At 45.2% G+C, this 18,630-nt stretch overlaps 1 protein-coding gene across 1 annotated transcript in view; it reads left to right on the plus strand.

Moving 5' to 3' along the window:
* The window catches only part of LOC124024170 (fascin-like), a 6,420-nt gene extending 785 nt beyond the window's left edge, over positions 1-5,635 (plus strand). The window contains exons 2-3 of the mRNA XM_046338159.1: positions 3,823-3,873; positions 5,076-5,635. Coding sequence (XP_046194115.1) covers positions 3,823-3,873; positions 5,076-5,510 — 486 coding nt within the window. The 3' untranslated portion in view covers positions 5,511-5,635. The remainder of the gene's footprint in view (positions 1-3,822; positions 3,874-5,075) is intronic.
* The last annotated feature ends 12,995 nt before the right edge of the window (positions 5,636-18,630 follow it).

Raw genomic sequence — 18,630 nt, forward strand, 5'->3', positions numbered from 1 at the left:
TGTGGTCGATGTGTATGTGTGGTCTGGGTGTATGTGTGGTCAGGGTGTATGTGTGGTCTGGGTGTATGTGTCAGGGTGTATGTGTGGTCAGGGTGTATGTGTGGTCAGGGTGTATGTGTGGTCTGGGTGTATGTGTCAGGGTGTATGTGTGGTCAGGGTGTATGTGTGGTCAGGGTGTATGTGTGGTCTGGGTGTATGTGTGGTCTGGGTGTATGTGTGGTCAGGGTGTATGTGTGGTCGGGGTGTATGTGTGGTCAGGGTGTATGTGTGGTCAGGGTGTATGTGTGGTCAGGGTGTATGTTTGGTCTGGGTGTATGTGTCAGGGTGTATGTGTGATCGGGGGTATGTGTGGTCTGGGTGTATGTGTGGTCAGGGTGTATGTGTGGTCTGGGTGTATGTGTGGTCTGGGTGTATGTGTGGTCAGGGTGTATGTGTGGTCAGGGTGTATGTGTGGTCTGGGTGTATGTGTGGTCAGGGTGTATGTGTGGTCAGGGTGTATGTGTGGTCAGGGTGTATGTGTGGTCTGGGTGTATGTGTGGTCAGGGTGTATGTGCGGTCAGGGTGTATGTGTGGTCGGGGTGTATGTGTGGTCAGGGTGTATGTGTGGTCAGGGTGTATGTGTGGTCAGGGTGTATGTGTGGTCAGGGTGTATGTGTGGTCGATGTGTATGTGTGGTCTGGATGTATGTGTGGTCTGGGTGTATGTGTGGTCTGGGTGTATGTGTGGTCAGGGTGTATGTGTGGTCTGGGTGTATGTGTGGTCGATGTGTATGTGTGGTCAGGGTGTATGTGTGGTCTGGGTGTATGTGTGGTCTGGGTGTATGTGTGGTCAGGGTGTATGTGTGGTCAGGGTGTATGTGTGGTCTGGGTGTGTGTGTGGTCAGGGTGTATGTGTGGTCAGGGTGTATGTGTGGTCAGGGTGTATGTGTGGTCGATGTGTATGTGTGGTCTGGATGTATGTGTGGTCTGGGTGTATGTGTGGTCTGGGTGTATGTGTGGTCTGGGTGTATGTGTGGTCTGGGTGTATGTGTGGTCAGGGTGTATGTGTGGTCGGGGTGTATGTGTGGTCTGGGTGTATGTGTGGTCTGGGTGTATGTGTGGTCGATGTGTATGTGTGGTCGATGTGTATGTGTGGTCTGGGTGTATGTGTGGTCGGGGTGTATGTGTGGTCGGGGTGTATGTGTGGTCTGGGTGTATGTTTGGCTGGGGTGTATGTGTGGTCAGGGTGGTTAGGAAGGCATTTAAAAAAATATCCAGGCATCCTCTACTGACGGGATGAGATCAATATCCTTCCAGGATACCCCGGCCAGGTCGATTAGAAAGGCCTGCTCGCTGAAGTGTTTCAGGGAGCGTTTTACAGTGATGAGTGGAGGTCGTTTGACCGCTGACCCATTACGGATGCAGGCAATGAGGCAGTGATCGCTGAGATCTTGGTTGAAGACAGCAGAGGTGTATTTAGAGGGGAAGTTGTGTGTCCGCATCCTGGCTTCATAGACCAGACGTAACATAGTTAACGTAAATCGGGGATCTTTTATATTATGTTACAAGACAGAAAGGGGTTGGTTGGTCGATGTGTATGTGTGGTCAGGGTGTATGTGTGGTCAGGGTGTATGTGTGGTTGATGTGTATGTGTGGTCGGGTGTATGTGTGGTCTGGGTGTATGTGTGGTCTGGATGTATGTGTGGTCAGGGTGTATGTGTGGTCTGGGTGTATGTGTGGTCTGGGTGTATGTGTGGTCAGGGTGTATGTGTGGTCGATGTGTATGTGTGGTCTGGGTGTATGTGTGGTCGATGTGTATGTGTGGTCAGGGTGTATGTGTGGTCTGGGTGTATGTGTGGTCTGGGTGTATGTGTGGTCAGGGTGTATGTGTGGTCAGGGTGTATGTGTGGTCTGGGTGTATGTGTGGTCTGGGTGTATGTGTGGTCGATGTGTATGTGTGGTCGATGTGTATGTGTGGTCTGGGTGTATGTGTGGTCTGGGTGTATGTGTGGTCTGGGTGTATGTGTGGTCTGGGTGTATGTGTGGTCGGGGTGTATGTGTGGTCGGGGTGTATGTGTGGTCTGGGTGTATGTTTGGCTGGGGTGTATGTGTGGTCAGGGTGGTTAGGAAGGCATTTAAAAAAATATCCAGGCATCCTCTACTGACGGGATGAGATCAATATCCTTCCAGGATACCCCGGCCAGGTCGATTAGAAAGGCCTGCTCGCTGAAGTGTTTCAGGGAGCGTTTTACAGTGATGAGTGGAGGTCGTTTGACCGCTGACCCATTACGGATGCAGGCAATGAGGCAGTGATCGCTGAGATCTTGGTTGAAGACAGCAGAGGTGTATTTAGAGGGGAAGTTGTGTAATTCATTCACTGGAACTACACACTACTGTTTTACCATGTAGCGGTGTAGCTAACTACTGGAACTACACACTACTGTTTTACCATGTAGTGGTGTAGCTAACTACTGGAACTATACACTACTGTTTTACCATGTAGCGGTGTAGCTAACTACTGGAACTACACACTACTGTTTTACCATGTAGCTAACTACTGGAACTACACACTACTGTTTTACCATGTAGCTAACTACTGGAACTACACACTACTGTTTTACCATGTAGCGGTGTATCTAACTACCGGAACTAAACACTACTGTTTTACCATGTAGCGGTGTAGCTAACTACTGGAACTACACACTACTGTTTTACCATGTAGCTAACTACTGTAACTACACACTACTGTTTTACCATGTAGCGGTGTAGCTAACTACTGGAACTACACACTACTGTTTTACCATGTAGCGGTGTAGCTAACTACTGGAACTACACACTACTGTTTTACCATGTAGCTAACTACTGGAACTACACACTACTGTTTTACCATGTAGCGGTGTAGCTAACTACTGGAACTACACACTACTGTTTTACCATGTAGCTAACTACTGGAACTACACACTACTGTTTTACCATGTAGCTAACTACTGGAACTACACACTACTGTTTTACCATGTAGCTAACTACTGGAACTACACACTACTGTTTTACCATGTAGAGGTGTAGCTAACTACTGGAACTACACACTACTGTTTTACCATGTAGCGGTGCAGCTAACTAACTACTGGAACTACACACTACTGTTTTACCATGTAGTGGTGTAGCTGACTAACTACTGGAACTACACACTACTGTTTTACCATGTAGCGGTATAGCTAACTACTGGAACTACACACTACTGTTTTACCATGTAGCGGTGTAGCTAACTAACTACTGGAACTACACACTACTGTTTTACCATGTAGCGGTGTAGCTAACTACTGGAACTACACACGACTGATTTACCATGTAGCGGTGTAGCTAACTACTGGAACTACACACTACTGTGTTACCATGTAGCGGTGTAGCTGACTAACTACTGGAACTACACACTACTGTTTTGCCATGTAGCGGTGTAGCTAACTACTTGTACTACACACTACTGTTTTACCATGTAGCTAACTACTGGAACTACACACTACTGTTTTGCCATGTAGCGGTGTAGCTAACTACTTGTACTACACACTACTGTTTTACCATGTAGCTAACTACTGGAACTACACACTACTGTTTTACCATGTAGCGGTGTAGCTAACTAACTACTGTGTTGCCATGTGTATTAACAGGATGTGTGTATTAACAGGATGTGTGTATTAACAGGATGTGTGTATTAACAGGATGTGTGTATTAATAGGATGTGTGTATTAACAGGATGTGTGTATTAACAGGATGTGTGTATTAACAGGATGTGTGTGTGTATTAACAGGATGTGTGTATTAACATGATGTGTGTGTGTGTGTTCCAGACAGTATCAGCAGCAGAGAAGTGGTGTGTCCACTTGGCCATGCATCCCCAGGTAACTAATGCACACACACACACACACACACACACACACACACACACACACACACACACACACACACACACACACACACACACACACACACACACACACACACACACACACACACACACACACACACACACACACACACACACACACACACACACACACAGACACACACACGCACACACGCACACACGCACGCACGCACGCACACGCACACGCACACACACACCATGCCTCCAAACCTCCCCCAGGTGAACCTGTTCAGCCCGGCCAGGAAGCGTTATGCCCACCTGACCTCTAACCCCTTCCCCCCAGGTGAACCTGTTCAGCCCTAACCCCTCCCCCCCCAGGTGAAGGTGAACCTGTTCAGCCCGGCCAGGAAGCGTTATGCCCACCTGACCTCTAACCCCTCCCCCAGGTGAAGGTGAACCTGTTCAGCCCGGCCAGGAAGCGTTATGCCCACCTGACCTCTAACCCCTCCCCCCAGGTGAAGGTGAACCTGTTCAGCCCGGCCAGGAAGCGTTATGCCCACCTGACCTCTAACCCCTCCCCCCAGGTGAAGGTGAACCTGTTCAGCCCGGCCAGGAAGCGTTATGCCCACCTGACCTCTAACCCCTCCCCCCAGGTGAACCTGTTCAGCCCGGCCAGGAAGCGTTATGCCCACCTGACCTCTAACCCCTCCCCCAGGTGAACCTGTTCAGCCCGGCCAGGAAGCGTTATGCCCACCTGACCTCTAACCCCTCCCCCAGGTGAAGGTGAACCTGTTCAGCCCGGCCAGGAAGCGTTATGCCCACCTGACCTCTAACCCCTCCCCCCCAGGTGAAGGTGAACCTGTTCAGCCCGGCCAGGAAGCGTTATGCCCACCTGACCTCTAACCCCTCCCCCCAGGTGAAGGTGAACCTGTTCAGCCCGGCCAGGAAGCGTTATGCCCACCTGACCTCTAACCCCTCCCCCCAGGTGAAGGTGAACCTGTTCAGCCCGGCCAGGAAGCGTTATGCCCACCTGACCTCTAACCCTCCCCCCAGGTGAACCTGTTCAGCCCGGCCAGGAAGCGTTATGCCCACCTGACCTCTAACCCCCCAGGTGAACCTGTTCAGCCCGGCCAGGAAGCGTTATGCCCACCTGACCTCTAACCCCCCCCCAGGTGAACCTGTTCAGCCCGGCCAGGAAGCGTTATGCCCACCTGACCTCTAACCCCTCCCCCCCAGGTGAACCTGTTCAGCCCGGCCAGGAAGCGTTATGCCCACCTGACCTCTAACCCCGACCACTCTGAGGTCTCTATAGACCGTGACTTCCCGTGGGGGGTGGACTCCCTGATCACCCTGGTGTTCAGAGACCAACGCTACCACCTGCAGACGTCTGATAACCGCTTCCTGAAGAACGACGGCAGCCTGGAGGCCGCGCCGGACAAGACCACCGGATACACGTTGGAGTTCCGCTCCGGCAAGGTGGCGTTCAGAGATTGTTCCGGGCGCTACCTGGCGCCGTCGGGGCCGAGTGGGACCATGAAGAGCGGGAAGAACAGCCGCTTGGGGAAGGACGAGATGTTCTCTCTGGAGCAGAGTCACCCTCAGGTGGTTCTCACCGCCGGCAACGAGAGGAACGTCTCCACCAGGCAAGGTAGGACCAACACAACCTTCTAGAACAGTACTAGAACCTAACCAGGCATGATAGGACCAACACAACCTTCTAGAACAGGACTAGAACCTAACCAGGCTAGATAGGACCAACACAACCTTCTAGAACAGGACTAGAACCTAACCAGGCAAGGTAGGATCAACACAACCTTCTAGAACAGTACTAGAACCTAACCAGGCAAGGTAGGACCAACACAACCTTCTAGAACAGTACTAGAACCTAACCAGGCAAGATAGGACCAACACAACCTTCTAGAACAGTACTAGAACCTAACCAGGCAAGGTAGGGCCAGCACAACCTTCTAGAACCTTACCAGGCAAGATAGGAACAACACAACCTTAGTGGAACCTTACTAGAACCATACCAGGGATGATAGGAGCAGCACAACCTTACTAGTTTAACCTTACTAGAACCTTACTAGGGAAGATAGGAGCAACACAGCCTTACTAGAACCTTACCAGGGAAGATGGGACCAACACAACTTTAGTGGAACCTTACTAGAACCTTACCAGGGAAGATAGGAACAACACAACCTTACTAGAACCTTACCAGGGAAGATGGGACCAACACAACTTTAGTGGAACCTTACTAGAACCTTACTAGGGATGAGAGGATCAACACAACCTTACTAGTTTAACCTTACTAGAAATTTATCAGGGAAGAACAACAACAACCTAGAGACCTAGGTAGCTCCTCACCCAAGCCTCTCCAGGTTCTCCTTTACCCAAATCCAGATAGTAGATGTTCTGAAAGAGCTGCAAAACCTGGACCCGTACAAATCAGCTGGGCTTGAAAATCTGGACCCGCTATTTCTGAAACTATCTGCCGCCATTGTCGCAACCCCTATTACCAGCCTGTTCAACCTCTCTTTCATATCGTCTGAGATCCCCAAGGATTGGAAAGCTGCCGCAGTCATCCCCTGACACCCTGGACCCAAACTGTTACAGACCTATATCCATCCTGCCCTGCCTATCTAAGGTCTTCGAAAGCCAAGTCAACAAACAGGTCACTGACCATCTCGAATCCCACCGTACCTTCTCCGCTGTGCAATCTGGTTTCCGAGCTGGTCACGGGTGCACCTCAGCCACACTCAAGGTACTAAACGATATCATAACCGCCATCGATAAAATACAGTACTGTGCAGCCGTCTTCATCGACCTCGCCAAGGCTTTCGACTCTGTCAATCACCATATTCTTATCGGCAAACTCAACAGCCTCGGTTTTTCGGATGACTGCCTTGCCTGGTTCACCAATTACTTTGCAGACAGAGTTCAGTGTGTCAAATCGGAGGGCATGCTGTCCGGTCCTCTGGCAGTCTCTATGGGGGTGCCACAGGGTTCAATTCTCAGGCCGACTCTATTCTCCGTATATATCAATGATGTTGCTCTTGCTGCGGGCGATTCCCTGATCCACCTCTACGCAGACGACACCATTCTATATACTTTCGGCCTGTCATTGGACACTGTGCTATCTAACCTCCAAACGAGCTTCAATGCCATACAGCACTCCTTCCGTGGCCTCCAACTGCTCTTAAACGCGAGTAAAACCAAATGCATGCTTTTCAACCGATCACTGCCTGCACCCGCATGCCCGACTAGCATCACCACCCTGGATGGTTCCGACCTTGAATATGTGGACATCTATAAGTACCTAGGTGTCTGGCTAGACTGCAAACTCTCCTTCTAGAACCTTTCTAGAACATCCACCAGGCAAAGTAGGACACGCAGAACTAGAATGAGGTGATATCTATAATGGTTGACCTAAACAGAATTGACCTCATCTCTTCAAACAGCTCAACTTTTAAAGGAACAGGAACTCCAGTAGTGTTTCTAGTCTGACGGAGACTGTGTCCTGTGACCTTACACAAACCCGGAACCTCCAGTAGTGTTTCTAGTCTGACGGAGACTGTGTCCTGTGACCTTACACAATACCGGAATCTCCAGGAGTGTTTCTAGTCTGACGGAGACTGTGTCCTGTGACCTTACACAATACCGGAATCTCCAGTAGTGTTTCTAGTCTGACGGAGACTGTGTCCTGTGACCTTACACAATACCGGAATCTCCAGTAGTGTTTCTAGTCTGACGGAGACTGTGTCCTGTGACCTTACACAATACCGGAATCTCCCGTAGTGTTTCTAGTCTGACGGAGACTGTATCCTGTGACCTTACACAATACCGGAATCTCCAGTAGTGTTTCTAGTCTGACGGAGACTGTGTCCTGTGACCTTACACAATACCGGAATCTCCAGTAGTGTTTCTAGTCTGAAGGAGACTGTGTCCTGTGACCTTACACAATACCGGAATCTCCAGTAGTGTTTCTAGTCTGACGGAGACTGTGTCCTGTGACCTTACACAATACCGGAATCTCCAGTAGTGTTTCTAGTCTGACGGAGACTGTGTCCTGTGACCTTACACAATACCGGAATCTCCAGTAGTGTTTCTAGTCTGACGGAGACTGTGTCCTGTGACCTTACACAATACCGGAATCTCCAGTAGTGTTTCTAGTCTGACGGAGACTGTGTCCTGTGACCTTACACAATACCGGAATCTCCAGTAGTGTTTCTAGTCTGACGGAGACTGTGTCCTGTGACCTTACACAATACCGGAATCTCCAGTAGTGTTTCTAGTCTGATGGAGACTGTGTCCTGTGACCTTATTTAAACTTCTATGAGCACCTAAATGACACAGCTTCCAACCACTAGCGGTGTCTGGGGTGTGACCTTATGACCTCTAGCGGTGTCTGGGGTGTGACCTTATGACCTCTAGCGGTGTCTGGGGTGTGACCTTATGACCTCTAGCGGTGTCTGGGGTGTGATGCTTCCTTCTGGTACAGGACAGGAAAGAGGAGAGGAATGTTTTCATTTAGGGAAACCCATGGGGGGGGGGGTATTAGGGGCTCAGACAGGGTCAGATTTGTCTCCTCAGACAGGGTCAGATTAGAGTCTCCTCTCTCATCTTCTTTTACAGATTGAAGACCTCTTCCTCCCTCCTCTTGTCATCATCCCCTCCCCCCCTCCTCCTCCTCTTCTCCACCTCCTCTTCCTTATCCCTTCCTCTCCTTCTCCTCCTCTTCCCCTCCTCCCCTTCCCCTCCTCCCCCTCTTCTCCTCCTCCCCTTCTCCTCCTCCTCTTCTCCGCCTCCTCTTCCTTATCCCTTCCTCTCCTTCTCCTCCTCTTCCCCTCCTCCCCTTCCCCTCCTCCCTCCTCCTCCTCTCCTTCTCCCTGTCTTCCATTCCTCCTCTTGTCATGCTCCCCTTCCCCTCCTCCCCTTCCCCACCTCCTCTTTCCCCTCCTCCTCTTGGTCCTCCCTCCTCCTCTTTGTTCTCCCCTCCTCCTCTTCATCTCCTCCTCTTCCTCCCCTCCACCTCTTTCATCTCCTCTTCCACCCCTCCACCTCTTTCATCCCCTCTTCCTCCCCTCCTCCTCCTCTTTCCTCCTCCTTCTCTTCCCCTCCTCTTACCTCCTCCTCCTCTTCCCCAGCTCCTCTTTCCTCCTCCTCATTCTCTTCCCCCTCCTCTTTCCTCTTCCTCATTCTCTCTTCCCCTCCTCCTTCCTCCTCCTCCTTCTCTTCCCCTCCTCCTCCTTCCTCCTCCTCATTCTCTTCCCCTCCTCCTCCTCTTTCCTCCTCCTCCCCTCTTCCCCAGCTCCCCTTTCCTCATCCTCCTCCTCCACTTCCCCTCCTCCTTTTTCCTCCTCCTCCTCCTCCTCTTCCCCTCCTCCTCTTTCCTCCCCTCCTCTTTCCTCCCTCCTCCTCCTCCTCTTCCCCAGCTCCTCTTTCCTCCTCCTCCTCCTCTTCCCCAGCTCCTCTTTCCTCCTCCTCCTCCTCTTCCCTCTCCTCTTTCCTCCCCTCCCTCTGCCCTGCATCATGTGTTTTCCATCTGCTCTCCCTTGCCCCCTTTCTCTTCCTCCTCTCTGCCCTTTTCTCTGTTTGTCTCTCTCTGCCCTTTTCTCTGTCCACTGAACACATTTTTTCCGCAGAAATTCTATCCGACCTTTGTGGTCGGTCCCAGTTTAGAAACTGTGTGTGTGTGAGGGGGGAGGGGTTAGAACAGCATAAGTCAGCAATTACTTTGAGAAAACTAAACGAGGGAGGAGAGGAGAAAAGAGCTCTGTAGACAGAGAGAGATGGAGGAAGTTGAAAAGGGAGAGACGATGTTGCTCTTGCTGCTGGTGATTCTCTGATCCACCTCTACGCAAACGACACCATTCTGTATACACCTGGTCCCTCTTTGGATACTGTGTTTACTAACCTCCAGACGAGCTTCAATGCCATACAACACTCCTTCCGTGGCCTTCAACTGCTTTTAAATGCTAGTAAAACTAAATACATGCTCTTCAAACGATCGCTGCCCACACCTGCCCGCCCGACTAGCATCACTACTCTGGACGGTTCTGACCTAGAATATGTGGACATCTATAAGTACCTAGGTGTCTGGCTAGACTGTAAACTCTCCTTCCAGACTCACATTAAGCACCTCCAATCCAAAATTAAATCTAGAAACGAGCTTCCTATTTCGCAATAAAGCCTCCTTCACTCACGCTGCCAAACATACCCTCGTAAAACGGACTATTGTAGTGGAAATTTCCTGTATTTACCAAATCATGACAGCAAACCACACACAAGTCAGAGTTATCATAAAGTCCATCTTTAATTATATGAGCTCTATCACAACCCTGTGACTCTCAGATCAATTCAGTGTCTATCAATGAATTCTCTGAGAGTCCTCACATTGTTACTGAGATCCTTTATAGCAAAGACACATATCCAGACAGCATATGCATAATTTATCATTCAGCTTTGTCTCCTAAACTATGTTCTTTTCTCAAACTCAGAACCATAAACCAATCCTCCATATCAACAGGCATATATCAAATCCATCCTATATTGACAAGATCAGAGACACACTGACTGGCACACAGACATTGTGGAGCCAAGAGATACACGCTTGACCTCTCCCTCTCTCCGGCCCAAGCAACTTAGTCTTGACAGAGAACAGATACTGCAACCCCACCACAGTATTATACAAACACATTCTGATGAGAAGTAACTTTACAAACATATGATGAATATAAAACATCTTACCTATGTTACCAACCAATTCTGATTATTCCCAACATTATCCTACCTATCCTTGACTTCGGTGATGTCATTTACAAAATAACCTCCAACACTTCAACAAATTGGATGCAGTCTATCACAGTGCCATCCGTCACCAAAGCCCCATATACTACCCACTGCCGCAACCTCTATGCTCTAGTCGGCTGGCCCTCGCTTTTACTTCGTGTGAGGGGAAAGTTTCTCTCAAAAAGTATTTAGTCATCCACCTTTGCAAAGTTCTCCCACTTAAAAGGTGGGAGAGGCCTGTAATTTTCATCATAGGTACACTTCAATTATGACAGACAAAATGAGTAAAAGAAATCCAGAAAATCACATTGTAGTGATTTTAATGAATTTATTTGCAAATGATGGTGGAAAATAAATATTTGGTCAATAACAAAAGTTTATCTCAGTAATATACCCTTTGTTGGCAATGACAGAGGTCAAACATTTTCTGTAAGTCTTCACAAGGTTTTCACACACTGTTGCTGGTATTTTGGCCCATTCCTCCATGCAGATCTCCTCTAGAGCAGTGATGTTTTGGGGCTGTTGCTGGGCAACAAACGGACTTTCAACTCCCTCCAAAGATTTTCTATGGGTTTGAGATCTGAGACTGGCTAGGCCACTCCAGGACCTTGAAATGCTTTTTACGAAGCCACTCCTTCGTTCGGGCGGGGTGGTTGGGATCAGTGTCATCCTGAAAGACCCAGCCACGTTTCATCTCCAATGCCCTTGCTGATGGAAGGAGGTTTTCACTCAAAATCTCACGATACATGGCCCCATCCATTCTTTCCTTTACACGGATCAGTCGTCCTGGTCCCTTTGCAGAAAACAGCCCCAAAGCATGATGTTTCCACCCCATGCTTCACAGTAGGTATGGTGTTCTTTGGATGCAACTCAGCATTCTTTGTCCTCCAAAACACCGAGTTGAGTTTTAACCACAAAGTTCTATTTTGGTTTCATCTGACCATATGACATTCTCCCAATCTTCTTCTGGATCATCCAAATGCTCTCTAGCAAACTTCAGACCGGCCTGGACATGTACTGGCTTAAGCAGGGGGACACGTCTGGCAATGCAGGATTTGAGTCCCTGGCGGCGTAGTGTGTTACTGATGGTAGGCTTTGTTACTTTGGTCCCAGCTATCTGCAGGTCATTTATTAGGTCCCCTGTGTGGTACTGGGTTTTTTGCTCACCGTTCTTGTGATCATTTTGACCCCACGGGGTGAGATCTTGGTTGTGGAGCCCCAGATCGAGAGAGATTATCAATGGTCTTGTATGTCTTCCATTTCCTAATAATTGCTCCCACAGTTGATTTCTTCAAACCAAGCTGCTTACCTATTGCAGATTCAGTCTTCCCAGCCTGGTGCAGGTCTACAATTTTGTTTCTGGTGTCCTTTGACAGCTCTTTGGTCTTGGCCATAGTGGAGTTTGGAGTGTGACTGTTTGAGGTTGTGGACAGGTGTCTTTATACTGATAACAAGTTCAAACAGGTGCTATAAATACAGGTAATGAGTGGAGGACAAAGGAGCCTCTTAAAGAAGTTACAGGTCTGTGAGAGCCAGAAATCGTGCTTGTTTGTAGGTGACCAAATACTTATTTTCCACCATAATTTGCAAATAAATACATGTAAATCCTACAATGTGATTTTATGGAATTATTTTCCCTACTTTTGTCTGTCATAGTTGAAGTGAACCTGTGAGGAAAATTACAGGCCTCTCTCATCTTTTAAGTGGGAGAACTTGCTCAATTGGTGGCTGACTAAATACTTTTTGCCCCACTGTATATGAATATGAATATATGCCATTTAGCAGACGCTTTATCCAAAGCGACTTACAGTCATGTGTGCATACATTCTACGTATGGGTGGTCCCGGGATCGAACCCACTACCCTGGCGTTAGCGCCATGCTCTACCAACTGAGCTATAGAAGGACGTCACATATATGTTGGGCATTAGTGAGTGATCTACTAGACTGGTACTGTATATAATATATTTTGGTTATTAGTGAGTGATCTACTAGACTGGTACTGTATATAATATATGTTGGGTATCAGTGATCTACTAGTATAGACTGGTACTGTATATATAATATATGTTGGGTATTAGTGATCTACTAGACGGGTACTGTATATAATATATGTTGGGTATTAGTGATCTGCTAGTATAGACTGGTACAGTATATATAATATATGTTGGGTAATAGTGATCTACTAGTATAGACTGGTACTGTATATAATATATGGTATATGTTGGGTATTGATCTACTAGTATAGACTGGGTACTGTTTATAATATATGTTGGGTATTAGTGATCTACTAGTATAGACTGGTACTGTATATCTAATATATGTTGGGTATTAGTGATCTACTAGTATAGACTGGTACTGTATATCTAATATATGTTGGGTATTAGTGATCTACTAGTATAGACTGGTACTGTATATCTAATATATGTTGGGTATTAGTGATCTACTAGTATGACTGGTACTGTATATAATATATGTTGGGTAATAGTGATCTACTAGACTGGTACTGTATATAATATATGTTGGGTATTAGTGATCTACTAGTATAGACTGGTACTGTATATATAATATATGTTGGTATTAGTGATCTACTAGTATAGACTGGTACTGTATATAATATATGTTGGGTATTAGTGATCTACTAGTATAGACTGGTACTGTATATAATATATGTTGGGTATTAGTGATCTACTAGACTGGTACTGTATATATAATATATGTTGGGTATTAGTGATCTACTAGTATAGACTGGTACTGTATATAATATATGTTGGGTATTAGTGAGTGATCTACTAGTATAGACTGGTACTGTATATATAATATATGTTGGGTATTAGTGATCTACTAGTATAGACTGGTACTGTATATAATATATGTTGGTATTAGTGATCTACTAGTAGACTGGTACTGTATATATATATATGTTGGGTATTAGTGATCTACTAGTATAGACTGGTACTGTATATAATATATGTTGGGTATTAGTGATCTACTAGACTGGTACTGTATATATAATATATGTTGGGTATAGTGAGTGATCTACTAGTATAGACTGGTACTGTATATAATATATGTTGGGTATTAGTGAGTGATCTATATAGTATAGACTGGTACTGTATATATAATATATGTTGGGTATTAGTGATCTACTAGTATAGACTGGTACTGTATATATAATATATGTTGGGTATTAGTGAGTGATCTATAGACTGGTACTGTATATATAATATATGTTGGGTATTAGTGATCTACTAGTATAGACTGGTACTGTATATAATATATGTTGGGTATTAGTGAGTGATCTACTAGTATAGACTGGTACTGTATATAATATATGTTGGGTATTAGTGAGTGATCTACTAGTATAGACTGGTACTGTATATATAATATATGTTGGGTATTAGTGATCTACTAGACTGGTACTGTATATAATATATGTTGGGTATTAGTGATCTACTAGTATAGACTGGGTATTAGTGATCTACTAGTATATGTACGGGGTGAGGGAACGGTATTAGTGAGTGATCAGTGACCTCTAGGCTCTGATCAGGCTGTATACCCATATACAAGGGTACTAGTTCATGATCTACTAGTATAGCCTGATCTATACGGACTGAGGGGAAGTACTGCTATATATAGCCCATATATGTTCGCTGCCCTGGCCCCCCAATGGTGGAACAAACTCCCCTATAGCCAGGACTGAGTCAATCACCACCTTCCGGAGACACCTGAAACCCCACCTCTTTTAAGGAATACCTAGGATAGGATAAGTAATCCTCTCACTGGTACCCTTTAAGATTTAGATGCACTATTGTAAGTGACTGTTCCACTGGATGTCTAAAGGTGAATGCACCAATTTGTATTAGTGATCTCTGGATAGACTGGTACTGTTATAAGCGGGTTGGGTATTGGTAGGGAGGCTAGCTAGTATAGACTTGTACTGCCCTATATAATATATGTTGTAGGGGCCTGAGTGCCTCTACTAGGACTGGTCCCTCACATAATATCGCAGGCCATACTAGCAGATCACTAGACTACCAGTACTGTATATATAATATATGTTTATATACAGTACCAGTCTACTAGATCACTAATACCCAACTGTATATAATATACAGTACCAGTCTATACTAGTCGATTCACTGAATGGTACTGTATATATAGATATATACCAGGTATACTAGTGAGTGATCTACTAGACTTCCAACATATATTAGATATACAGTACCAGTCTATACTAGTAATCACTAATACCCAACATATATTAGATATACAGTACCAGTCTATACTAGTAGATCACTCACTACCCAAATATATATTATATATACAGTACCAGTCTAGTAGATCACTCACTAATACCCAAACATATATTATATACAGTACCAGTCTATACTAGTAGATCACTCACTAATACCCACTCATATATTATATATACACTACCAGTCATATATTAATATACAGTATAACTCACCCAAACATATATTATATACAGTACCAGTCTATACTAGTAGATCACTAATACCCACCATATATTATATACCCCAACAGTACCAGTCCAGTAGATCACTAATACCCACCATATATTAGATATACAGTACCAGTCTATACTAGTAGATCACTAATACCCAACATATATTATATACAGTACCAGTCTATACTAGTAGATACCCAACATATTTATATATACAGTACCAGTCTATACTAGTAGATCACTAATACACAACATATATTATATATATACAGTACCAGTCTATACTAGTAGATCACTAATACCCAACATATATTAGATATACAGTGCCAGTCTATCTAATGGATCGCTATTGCCCAGCATATATTATATACGGTACCGGTCTATACTAGTAGATCAGTCACTAATACCCAAACACATGATATATACGGTACCAGTCTGTGCTAGTAGATCACTACCAATACCCAACATGATATCAGCGGTACAGTACCAGTCTAGTAGATCACTAACCTGCGCCAACTGTATACGATAGCCGGTACCAGTACTAGTAGATCACTGATACTCCAACATATACTAGATATACAGTACCGGTCTATACCAGTAGATCACTAATACCCAACATATATTAGATATACAGTACCAGTCTATACTAGTAGATCACTAATACCCAACATCTGATTAGATATACAGTACCGAGTCTAGTAGATCACTCACTAATACCCAACATATATTAGATATGCAGTACCAGTCTAGCAGATCACTAATACCCAACATATGTTATATATACAGTGACCTGCCTAGTAGATCACTGATGCCCATAACATATATTGTATATACAGTACTCAGTCTACTAATGTCACTATTACATATACTGTGCAGTCACATACTAACGATATAATATGGCATATATTACAGTACCAAATCTAGCCGTCACTAATAACAACGCCTCATTATATATACGGTACCAGTCTATACTATTAGATACTGATGGCGTATTATATACATTATATCTAGTAGATCGCTCACTGGCAAATGTTATATACAGTACCGATGTAGATGCTAACCTTATTTTATAGATCTCCTGTGACGAGCATGACTTGTATTGCTGAAGTAGTAGTCCCGATTCTATGTGTATGCACACGTGACGATCTTTGGTCAAAAGCATCCTTCAATGTTAAATATACGATGTGAGACAAAATGATTTGATCGGCCGCCAGTATTCTCCCTTAGGAAGACTGTATTTTCTCACCAATTCAGCCTTGAACGACAGGAAGGAGTTCAGCAAGATCACGTTGTGGGTTTTACGTGTTACGAATTATGTTGAGTAATTTGATCACCTACAAATAGCTTTGATTTCTGTCTAACTTTCACAGAGGCTCCTTGTCCTGTATTTATAGCACCTGTTTGGCTTGTTATCGGCTATAAAGGCACTGTCCACAACCTCCAACGTCCTCCAAACTCCATATAACAGAAAAGCAAACTCGTCCCGGGACTCAAGAAAATAAGTAGACCACCACCAGGCTGGAAGACTAGTCTGCAATGGGTAACATGTTTGAAGAAATCAACTTTGTGAGGCTGGTATTGGAAGGAAGACATCTGAACCATTGATGTCTCACCGTCTGAGATACCAGATCTCACCGACAGAAAAATGATCACAAACGATGACCTTGTTGCCAGAGACGACTTGCGAAATAGCTGGGACAAGTAACAAAGCCTGTCAATAACACACTAAAGCATAGGGACTCAAGTGTCCCCCTGCTAGCTCAGTACATGTCAGGCGATCTAGCTGCTAGAAGCAGATGATCAGAAAGGTGGGAGAGTAATGACAAATGAGCAATAGTTAAACCATTATCAAATTCTCTCTAACATGAAATAGGCGAGGCTGTTGAACAGGAGCGACTGTCCGTAAAGAAAAGGGTGGATGGGGCATGTCGTGAACACAGTCGCCTCGCTTCCCGTCAGCAAGAGGCATTGAAGTAACGTATTTAGTCCCTGAGATGACCTCTGCCACCCGCCAGGCATAACGAGAGTCAACTCGTAAAGCATTTTCAAAGTTGAGTGACACTAGCCAATCAGATCTCCAAACCCACTCAAATGCTGGAGAAAGTTAGGCTGTAACAGCCCCCAAAAACCTCACTTTCTCTACATGGGATAGGCAAACCAGCAGTGTGTGAAAACGCTGTGAACTGCCTCTGTCATTGCCAACAGAAGTATTACTGAGATAAACATTGACAAGTATTTTCCACCATCATTCAAATAAATAGGTAAAAATCGTACCAATAGACTCTTTACTCATTTTATCTGTCATGAAGTGTTTATGATGAAATCTGAATTTCTCCACTGGGAGGCTTACGTTGGTGGTGTCATCACGAGAGCTCACGCGAGAGACAACGTGGCATGAAGATTCTTGCAATGGCTGGCATGAAGGGCTTTGGCGGATAACAATAGACTGCATCCAACTGATGAGAAGTGGCCTTTTGTAAATGTCACAGGTAAGGGTAGAGCAAGTAATCAGAGTGATTTAATATTATCATAATGTTTGGATACTTCTCACATAGAACTGTTTGTACTGTGGTGGTATCTGTTCTCTGTCAGGTAAGTTGCTTGAGCAGAGGAAGATCAGCGTGTCTTGGCTCAAACCGAGTAACCGATGTGACTCAGCGCAGGATGAGTTGACCATATGCCTGGTGATTGATTTGTTCTGAAGTTTATTTGATTAAGCGAATGACAAATTATGCCTTCAATGCCAGACCTGTGTGGCTGCCTCAAGTCTCATGCTGAACTCTCAGAGAATTCGATGATGTTACTGATCTGAAAGTCTGAGGTGTGATGACTCATGCAAAGATAGACTTATAACTCTTATGATTTGCTGTCATGTTTGACAAGCTACAGAGGCTTCCACTACAGTAGTCAGGACCCTGCAGTATGTTTGACAGCTGGTGAGCATTAGATGAGGCTACAGTTTCTAGCAATTTTTAGTTGGAGATAGCAATAACGGTGATCTGTGGAGCACCCTGGGCCACTTATGAATGTCACATTCTGGGTCAGCTGTCCAGACAGTGTGCTAGTCAATAATGTATATGAGCATAACAACATTAAAAGCAGTTGAACCTGAAGGAGTGTTATGTGCGACCAGCTCATCTGGAAGGTGTGTACAGTATCGGACAATTATCACAGAGATGGTGTGGACAAGCAGAGGTGGTCAATCACCGGCAGCCTTTTCAACTTTCTCCATCTCTCTCTGTCTACAACTCTTTCTCCTCTCACTCCTGGTTCTTTTCTCAAAGTGGTATTGCTCTTTGTTCTCCCTCACACGATTCTAAACTGGAGACGCACATTTCAAATGTGTTCAGTGGTGAAAAGTGAAAGATAACTGAAGAAAAAGAACAAGAAAAAAATCAAGATCACAAAGATCAAAGAAAAGAAGAAAAAAGAAGAAAAAAAAGCAGAAAAAGCGAAAAATGAAGAAAGTAATGAAGAGGAAAGAAAGAAAAGCAGAAGAAGAAGAAATGAAGATAGAGGAGAAAGGAGAGAGA

Source organism: Oncorhynchus gorbuscha, unplaced genomic scaffold, assembly GCF_021184085.1.
Source record: "Oncorhynchus gorbuscha isolate QuinsamMale2020 ecotype Even-year unplaced genomic scaffold, OgorEven_v1.0 Un_scaffold_1756, whole genome shotgun sequence".
NCBI classification, from domain to species: domain Eukaryota; kingdom Metazoa; phylum Chordata; class Actinopteri; order Salmoniformes; family Salmonidae; genus Oncorhynchus; species Oncorhynchus gorbuscha.